The sequence below is a fragment of the Coenobita brevimanus genome, chromosome 110 (assembly GCF_032717465.1).
Source record: "Coenobita brevimanus isolate Jiangsu-jjx chromosome 110, ASM3271746v2, whole genome shotgun sequence".
Taxonomy (NCBI): Eukaryota; Metazoa; Arthropoda; class Malacostraca; order Decapoda; family Coenobitidae; genus Coenobita; species Coenobita brevimanus.
Window position 1 is genome coordinate 48,223,269 of NC_137063.1, and position 10,633 is coordinate 48,233,901.

The window sequence follows — 10,633 nt, forward strand, 5'->3', positions numbered from 1 at the left end:
CGATGCAGACAAAATGGCTTCTATCGCACTTAAAAAATAATAACTGGTGTAAACGTTGGACTTTTACCGCAGGCACCGGCGGGGTGGTTGGAGCCGCAGGTGGACGAGGAGGACGAGGACGGTCTGGCAACGTCGACGCTGCGGTTGCGGTTCTCCCTGCAGCGGCAACTACTGGAGGAGGGGGACGTGGTGGTGGCGTGTGTGGCGGAGATCGAGGGCGTGTACCGACAACAGGCCAGAGATATACTCTCTGCCACACGCCCGTACCACGCCTCAGTCTTTGGTGCCGCTGTGCAAGGTCAGTTGACGGAAATTGGATATTGGGTAACACCTTTTATTTAGCGATTTTTTCTGCATTACACCTTAGTATCCTCTTGTATATTACTGTCCTCTCTGCCAACAGCCCATACAACGCCTTAGTCTGGCGCGGCTCTGCATGGTATGTATCAGTTCCACAGCCCACATTGTTTCGATGGTATGGACGAATTTACCTTGGCCCAGGGTTTATAATGGTTTGCTGACAACTATAGTCACAAAAGGCTGTGAAACCCCCAACCTTCCCCTGTGTAGAAACCTATAGTATTTCCTTCGTTTCCTTCTTACTTCCAAACACTTTTTCAACCTGCCATGTCTTTATTTCTTCGCCTATTCGCGTCAAACTTGGCACAACTGTTCCTTGAGAGAATATCCCCAGACACCTTTTAAAGGGTCTTACTAGTCAAAAGTCAAACCATACAAACACAAATATTGGGATCCGATGTTCCTGTATGTTTATTCACCAACAGCCATTTGCAATTAAGTATGTCAGCGTGCTATAGGTGTGTGAAGACCATTAACTACTCCCTTGGGAATGTTAGCAATGTTTAATGAAACCTGGAACTGCATCATAGCTCAACGATTAGGGGAACCTCCCACAAAGAATGAGTTTTTGACGATTTCTATTGAAACCTCTTTAAAAAGTAGCCTTCTTTGTATTATTCTGAAGACCAAGAGAGGGATTCATTCACCTTTGGAGAAAAACTCTGGTGGTGAAACAATTAAGGGTGGGTGACTGCCTTACACCTTTGGCGGCACTACATGATCGAAAAACCATTAACTATATAAATTATCCTCCTCCTACAGGCCCGACAGCGGGACCCTGGGACACGCTCCTGCTGCTGCTGACAGTACTGCTCATGGCTCACCCGCACCTCTGAGCCAGCACCGCCACCCCCCCCCCTCATACACCCCACCCGCCAGCCTACCTACCTCTGCAGCACCACCGAGGCATGCTTTACCTGGTCCAAGCTTGCATCAACGCTCGCTCAAAGGTGCAACATCAACCTCACCAACAACGTGCAACATTTACTCCCCCGACAACGTGCTTCTCATCCACCAAGAACCCCCTCCCAGACCCATAGTACTCTCTTAGTCCTCAAAACTTCCTGGTTTGGTAGTTCTCTTTTACTTCTACTGTTTTTATATATTCATAAGAAGCAAACAGCTTTCAACCACGAGAGACTTCAATTGCAGGAAACTACTCTTCATCCATTTAAAAAAAAAAAAAAAATAGTGGGGTATATCATATTAATAAAACCTAAGTCACAATAAGCTTCAACCGAAAAAAAAAAAAAACTCACAATCTACAAAGTCCCACAGAGACTTAAGAGCAGAAAAACCAGGCACCTATTTTTTTTTTTTTTTTTTTTTTACCAGCAAACAACTTCAGTTTTACGATGCTTCAGTTGCAGTAAAGCATTCATCTTTTTCGTTAGCATTCAGTTTCAGCCGCAAGAGCTTTCATTTATAGAAAACCACCATCCACTTTGTAATCAGTAAAAAAAAAAAAAAAAAGTATAAAGAAAATAAGTCACGAGGCAACAGCTGCAAACATTACCTATGATTTCCTATTATTTTTCACTCATTAAAAACCCCACTCACTGCAGTCATTCATCCATCAAAGAATCCACAATTGACGATTTTTTTTTTTTTTTGGTCAACCTGCACACGTCATTCAAACCAAACTTCAGTCACAAACAGTTAGAATCCACTGCCTTCCGTTCATCAAGGCCCGTAATCAGAGATGGGATTTAGTTGTGAATACCTGTTCTGATCCGGTTCAGGTAAGCAAGGTAGCATTTTCATTTTTATGTTTTCTTCTCATTTTTGGGGGGGGGGGGGAATGGGATTCCGGCCTAGTCTGGTTCCAATTTTATCATTCCATTAAAATTTTCCCAGTAATTCAGGTGGTTAATTCCAGCGAATTATTCAGGATTAAGAATGGGAAACAGGGGGAGGAGGGGGGGGGCAAGGCTAGGAGGGGGGGGGGAAGATAAGTGAAAATTACAAGTTCTAATCCCTTATTAAGCTAATTCCGGCAGATTTCGTTCCGGTGAGCGGGTTCTATCCCAGCTCTACCCTACCTCATTCCAGCAGCACATTCACCAAGGGAGGTATTAAGGAAGCTCCCTAACACCCCTTCCCGGGCTATTTATTTTTGGATAAAGCTGGTTAATATCCTTTCTGTAAGTTATTTATGCAGAGTAGGGCGATCCTGGAAGGATTTATATAACATGCAGGTGGACATTCAGGTGTAATAAGCAGAAATAAATCGCTAAGAAAAGGTGTTTGGGTGCTTCCTCAACCGACCTAGAGTACGGGCCCCAAGAATTTACGTTATATACGAGTTTCGTATTATTTTTTTTTTTTTTAGTTAGCGTATCATCAGATCAATGTTGCTTTTCATTTTACAGTTTTAGAATATATTATTGTTGTATATGTTCATCAAATCCTCACACATGCTACCAACAAACCAATTCATCCTTGCAACCTCATCCAACAGGTACAGACGTCATCCATCACTGTCAATCACCTCTCATCCAACCATCAGAGGAAGTTCACTGCCACTGTCAGCATCCGCCACACCTTCCTCTACGTCTATTGTACAGAAGTCAAAGAAAAACATAACACCATCCTTGTTCCTTCATCCATCGACAGCTAGCAGTTCACCCATCACTCTATCATCCAACAAATGCATCATCCTTGGTCCTTCATCCATCGAAAGTTAGCATTTCATCCTTTACTCTTTCATCCAACAAATGCAGAGAAAGATACCTGTGGCTAAAAATCACTATATTAATCCCCAAGCAAAAAACAAGTCACCTCTGCTTTTTCAGCCAGAAGTTACGCAGTTCATCCAGGCATTAATCACCCACCACTCTTTCACCCACCGAACGCAAAGAAGCTAATACTGTAAATCATGTTAGTTATTAAGCAGCACAAATAAGTATCATCATCATTATCATCATCATCATCATCATCATCATCATTCTTGTTTCTTTACTGATCAAAGGAAAATAAGTTCATCCATCACTGTACCATCCACCCCTCTCTCATCCGCCAGTAAAGTTAACCATCTTGTAAATCATGTTTGCTTTCATCCAAGAACACAAAATCATCCTTGCTCTCTCAATCGAGCAAAGCAGAAAAGTTCATCCATCATTATATCATCCACCACTCTCATCCAGCAAGAGCAGAGACATCTTATAAATCATGCTAGTTCTCATCCTTCCTTATTCATCCATCACATACAAGGCCGTTCAATCACTGCTGTACAACGCACCACTCCATCCCTCAAATGCATCGACGTTCACTATGTTAGCTTTGTAAATCTGTAAATCAACTTTCTCTTCATCCAGTGAGACCATGAATCTACCCCATCACTTACAGCAAATGCAGAAAAAGAAAAAAAAGCTAACAATGTTGTAAATCATGCTAAGAATTCACCCCGCAAGGAAACTGACTGTTGTAAATAATGTTAGCTTTCACTCAGCAGTCACACAATGTCATCCTGTTTATTTTTTTTAGCAGCAACACTAAACCACACTATCCTTCACCCGGCTATCAACCAACAAGTGCTTCTTTTTCACCCACCAGCGCATGTGGTTTTCCCAAAGAGCTTCATCCATCGATTTTTTTTTTCTTTTCATCCGCCAAGCTTGTCTAAGAGGCATCATAAGCGGTTGTAATATCATCCAGACTTTGCTCACCAACATAAGGCTGAAGATAGTTAGTTTATCCAGCCAGGGAAGCTTACCTGATTAACACACACACACACACACACACACACACACACACACACACACACACACACACACACACACACACACACACACACTCCATCATCATCCACCCATGTTATATCTTTGAGTACAATATTACATTTTGATCATTTCTATGTTGTTCACTCTTAATTTTTAGCATTTACACTCACATTTATCACCAAATCACTCAACACTTATGTATGAAAATTCTTTTGGCATGTCATCTGTGATCGCTGTCTTAATTTACGTGATTTTTTTTTCCTTCTTCACCTCTTCTTTCTCAGTCTAACCTTTCCTGCTTCCTCTTCTTTCACATATCCTTCCTCTCTTCCACAAGATCTTCCCCACCTCCTCCGCTCCCTTCTCATCTAGTTTACTTTCCACTCCACACACCACCCTCTACTCATCTCCAACACAGCACCATCTTCCCCACACATCTTCCTCCTCTTCATCACATTCCTTTCATCCTCACTACAACTTCCTCCTCCATCTTCCTCCCACCTCCCACCCTCGTCATACATCTTGGCCTCCAACCTCCCCCCCCCACCTCTTCCTACTCAGAGCCCCTCCAAGTCCCTCAGGCCCCACCCTCTAGGCCTCTCCCACTCAATCATATCCCTCCCTCTCACGCCCATTCCCCTCTCCCCTTCCTTCTCCACCTCCTCTTTCCTCTCCCTCCTCCCTTCTCTCTCCTCCTCTTCCTTCTACTCCCTCTTCCCTTCTCTCTCCCAGTGGACTAGCCTCTCCTTCGCACTTCTCTTAATTCCTTGTACAATTATTTTCTTCCCTCTCCTTCCCCTCTTTCCTTTCCTCTCCCTCTAGACTGGCTTTTCTCTCCATATTTCTGTTCTTCCCTTCTACACTTCTCTCTCTCTCTCTCTCTCTCTCTCTCTCTCTCTCTCTCTCTCTCTCTCTCTCTCTCTCTCTTCACATGATCCTCTCCACATCACCATCACCATATCCACACTCTCATCCATACCAACACCTGCAAACTATCCACGTCTCCACATCCTCTCGATCACTCCCCAATTCCACATCATCACATCCACACCATCACCTTCAACAAACTATCCATATTTCCACGTTCTTGTCACCACTCATCGATTTCACATCACTATATCCACACCCTTCCACACCACCACCCTCTGCAAACTATCCATATAACCACATCCTTGTCTCCACTCTCCCATTCCACATCACTACATCCACACTCTTCCAAACGAACACCCTCTGCAAACTATCCACCTCTCCACATCCTTGTTTCGACTCTCCCATTCCATATCACTATATCCACACGGCCACTCCAACAACCTCTGTAAGCTATCCACTTCACCACATCCTTTTCTCGTCCAGTCATCCATCCTATCCAGTCACATACCCCCCAGCACAGTAACCTAAGCTTTCCTCTTTACCCTTTGATACTAATAGGCTTTCACCTCAAATAGGCGTCCTGTTACCTGTACTCTCATGTGATCCTTATGTACTTCTCCCTGGTTTTCTTCCCTACACGATCCTCTCTTCCTTCTCCATCTTCTTTCCCGTCCTCCTCTTCTCCACTTGCCTCCTCTTCTCCACAAGATTCTCTCCTTTTCCTCTCCTCTTCTCCGCATGACTCTCTCCTCCTCCTTCTCCTCCTCCTCTTCCACTTCCTCCTCCTCCTCCCATACGATCATCTTCTCCTCCTCCTCCTTCTTCTTCTTTCCCACTGACGACCCTTTCCTCCCACTCCACATTTCCCTCTCCTCCTCTTCCTCCTACCTCTTCCCCATATTAACTTCACCTCCTCCACCCTTCCACCCACCACCGCTTAATTTACCACAACCATCTCAAAAACGTATCTCTTTACCTCTCCACTTTTTCAGCCACATCCACCTCATTCCTCATCTCCACCTCTTCCTATCCACTCCCCATTCCTCCCTCATTCTATCCCATTCATCCTTCACTATCCCAATCATCCCTCGTTCTGTCCTTACTCCCGCCACCATTCAGTGACCCTCCACTTTCCCTCCCTTCCCCAACTTTTCCCTACCTACCCCTCATTTTACCCTCCCATCCCTCATCCTCTTGCATCCCTCACTCTTCCCTATTTCTCCCCTACCCATCCCCCATTTCCCTCATTCCTCCCTTACCACACTTATTTTTCCTCTATCGAGTTCCAATTTTCCCCTCCCATCCCTTATCATCCCCCTCCTATCGCTCATCTTCCCCTTCTAACCCTTAACTTCCCCTACAAATGCCTTCTTCTTTCCCATTTTTCCCTTCTTCCTTCCCCTTCCCAAGCCTCCCTCTTCCTCACTTTTCCCTTCCTCCATCTTCCCCACTTTTCTTCCTTCCCCTTCCCAAGCCTCCCTCTTCCCCACTTTTCCTTTCCTCTCCCTTCCCCTTCCCAAGCCTCCCTCTTCCCCACTATTCCCTTCCTCCTTCTTCCCCACTTCCCCCCTCCTCTGCCTTCCCCTCCACAACTTATGCGGGTAACACAACCTCGCGGCGTCCAGATTTCCCCTGAGTGACGCTTCTACTATTAACAGCCACCCACCAGCATCCCTCACCCCTCCTTCCCTCCCTCTCTCCTTTTCTTTCCGCCATCCGTCTTTCTCTCACATTTTCTCTCCTGCCTTTCCCTTCTCTCTCTTACTGGCACTCTATCCCTCTCATCCGTTTCCTCCCTCCCTCTCTCCTTTTCTCTCTCCCATCCGTCTTTCACATTTTCTCCCCTGCCTCGCCTTTCTCTCCCTTATTAGTTCTCTGTCCTGCTCATCCCTATGTCTTTCTCTTCTCTTTATCTCCTCCACCAATCTTTCTCTCTTCCTTTTCTCATTCCCATCCATCTTCCTCTCATCTTTCCTGCCTCCCACACTTCCTTTCTTCCCTCTCTCTTCCACACTTCTCTCGGCTACTCGTTTTTCTCTTACCCTCTCTCTGTTGTCTTTCCCTTATTCTTTTTTCTTTTTTCTTTTTTGCTCCTTCCTTCGTCTTTCTGTCCATTTTCTCTCAACCACCCAACTTTTTCTCCTCTTCCCTCTCTTTTCTCTCGCCCATTCATCTTTCCCAGTTTTTCTCTTACCTCGCACTATCCCTTCCTTCCTCTCTCTCACTTTACTCTCTGGCATTCATCTTTCAACTGTTTCATCTTGCTTTTAACTCTCTCTCTCTCTCTCTCTCTCTCTCTAGCTTTTCATCCACCATCCACCCTTCATATATATATATGTGCATACAACTAAGTAGAAACACAAAGTCATGTACTAGCTATATGTATACTTAGCATCTTCAGAATACTATTTCGTTGCCATAATTTTCAACACACGCATCTCTCTATAAGCACCACACACACACACACACACACACACACACACACACACACACACACACACACACACACACACACACACACACACACACATCCTGGTCACATTAACAGGAAAAAAGCTTAGAATTACTCATCAGCGTACCTACTTTAGAAGCAAATGCATCACCTTAGGCTACCTCCTTTACGTAAAATAAAGTTTTCACACAGTAACCATTAATATCAATCAGGAAAATGGGTGGAAGCAATTAACATATTCAAAAAATCTTGACATTTTATACTTTGGAATCATATACTGAGGATGAATACTAGCCGGCCGCTACATGCATTCTGTACATGCATATATAGTACACCCGAGATAGAATGGTTGGCCTAGTCCGTAACCATATGAAAGGTACTCGTGTAATAAACACGAATGTTAAAACACAACTTATCTCTTGCAACAAAAATGAAAATTGAAACAGATATTAACATTAGAAACTGACATGAACAATCCTTATTCATCAATTTTCCCCTTTCTTTCCTACTTAAAAATCAGGAGGATCCTAGACTCTCAAAGGCCTTAGGAACATCCCATATAATCAAATCCAGGCTATAGATTATGACATTATAGTACAGCACATGAAAGCACAAATACAGTGCATCAGTAATGCTGTAACTGATGTTGAACAGTTAACAACAGCATAACTTGCGAAAATATCTTCATGGCAAAACACGGTTCACGCACAGAAAGAAGAGAACCATTTATTTATTTTCTATTTATACCTTCATCAATACGCCTTAGGTCAACAGGAAACATGGACACTTGGTACAAGTGACATTTAGGAAAGCCTATATAGTAGCTCACTGGTAGTACCTAACAGTTTGAAACACTTTATCCGAGAATTCTGAACTGGCTCAAAGGTGTGTTGTGGCGCATTGCTCATTTGTGAATACATCATTACCAGAAACGTCTACTTTATTATCACAGTTATCATGCTTCTTTTGTAAGGCAAGTTTTATGACTACTAGAAGCTACGGCACTGATAAACTTTATCAGTTATTCATTTATTTATTTATTTTGGTTAGGCAGGCTTTCCTTCATCCGCTGAGCCTATAATTAATGAAAATACCGTGAATGGAAGTGGATGGTAATTATTCATCACGATTTTCGCGGGATGTGAAGATACTGACAGGAATACCGAAAACTGGCAATTGCCAACCTCGCTACAATGACGTCTTCTATTCTAGCTACTTAGACAATTTCATCTAACTCTGGTAACCTCTCGCAGCGAAGAGGCTAGAAACTGTCTTCTATCATCTTCTCATGTGATAAATAAAACCGTTAGCCGGGAAAAAAATGTTATTGTAGTGACTGGGTTGACGAGAGTTGGAAAATTCTAACCTATACGACTCAACACTAGAGTCGAGTTTCTTCACAGCAATGAAGGACCCCCGGTGTAAAGAGGTTCCCTAGGGTATACCACTATGTTGCTCATGAGAGAGAGAGAGAGAGAGAGAGAGAGAGAGAGAGAGAGACTGTATCTAGACCAGGTGCATATGATCAACAAACTCTATAATTTTGTTTCCTAAAAAGTAGAATATTTTTAATCGGACATCAGGGATGTGCTTTTTGACAGCTGCTAAACGTCATGTCCAATTTGACTTTCACTTTGCGACCACTTGAGTCTGTGTTGTATCGCTATAACAGTAAAATCACTGGACGTCACAGAGCTGAGAGAACTTAATCATGCCAATGCGCGGTGCGACATAGCGTTATCATAAGAAGGTTCGAAGTGTACTTACAAAGACAATACTTAAGTCAAGTGGAAGTCAGTTGATAGTTAAAATACCTATGGAACCTTCTAATTTTCGTGTCCAAGTTAAAGACTAACCTGACCATTCAGAACTGCTAATCTTATTCGAATTAGTCTTTCGGCCGAATGTCAAGACGAAGTTAAGTTGAAGTCAAATGATCCTGACTTACGAAAACACGCAATGTCTGCACAGCCTTGTGAAAAAGAATTTACTTATGAACGCTTAGACTACAAGTGTGAATTAAAGAACAACCATTAACGCTTAGAGTACAAGTGGAAAGAACACTCATAAACGCTTAAAATGTGTGCATAAAAGAACACTCAAGGACGCTCAGAATAAGTGGGAATGAAACAAAACTCATTACTGCTTAGAACATGTGAATAAATGAACACTCACGAATGCCTAGAACAGAAGTGTGAATAAGAGAACACTCATGAACGCTTAAAATATGTGAATGAAAGAGCACTCATGAACGCTTAAAATATGTGAATGAAAGAACATTCAATAACGCTTACAGTAGGCTATATATGTGTAAATGAAAGAACACTCATTAATGCTAAGACTATGTATAAATGAAAGAACACTCATGAACGCTTAGAATATGTATGAATGGAGTATATTCGTAAAATTATGCGAAAACTGAGAATAAATTATTCACCTTTTCACTCCGATGTGTTTTTTCATTCTCCTCTATCTTCAAACTATCTTATTCAGCTGGGAAGAGACTTTGAAACGGGGGGCCAGAAAGTCTTAATTAACCCACTCATTATTAGGACCTGCCTTCCTTAGTTGCATAAAATGTTCTGTGGTAGTATGAATAAAATACAAAATACGTTTTCAGGCTGAAAGGGTTAAAATCTGCAAGAGTAGCCTTATTTATGAGCGAATGACTTCTGGAACAACACCCATGCTGATGTTTTGATACGGCGGCGTGGCATATAGGAGTGTACAGAACGTCATTACTTTTTTTTTTTTTCCTCCGAGTTTAGACATAAGCTTGTGTGCATCTCGTTTTCTACACCACCCTTCACTGTACATATCTGTGTGTGTAGACAATAATAAAAATGTGGATACTGGTATGTGTTTTTCTCTCACTTCAGGCTTTCCTCTTCCTCTTTTCCGCCACTGTGATAACGTCTTTTATAACTTATTCTTGCTATCACTTAATGATTTTACGGGGATTTTTTTTCTTTTTTAATGGACGGGTTCGAGAAATTCTTCATTAACTCCTGCGCTACTAAACTGCTCTCATAAGCTTAAAAAAAATCGTCAGGCTGCAAAAGGAAGTGTGTAAATTAAGTAAACCGGAAATTAAATATGTACCGGTACATGATATGGGTTAACATTTACCGACAGCAGCGTACAGCTATGGCGATATTTTGTCGGATGCTAATTATTTATCCCAAAGAGTGTGCTGGGGACTTAGGGATGGGGGGAGCAAGGCTTTCAG

At 42.7% G+C, this 10,633-nt stretch overlaps 1 protein-coding gene across 1 annotated transcript in view; it reads left to right on the forward strand.

Annotated features, from left to right (window-relative positions):
- Window positions 1-1,196, forward strand: part of LOC145417579 (uncharacterized) — a 173,751-nt gene extending 172,555 nt beyond the window's left edge. The window contains exons 7-8 of the mRNA XM_080286284.1: window positions 73-298; window positions 1,123-1,196. Of these exons, the coding sequence (XP_080142410.1) occupies window positions 73-298; window positions 1,123-1,196 (300 nt within the window). The remainder of the gene's footprint in view (window positions 1-72; window positions 299-1,122) is intronic.
- The last annotated feature ends 9,437 nt before the right edge of the window (window positions 1,197-10,633 follow it).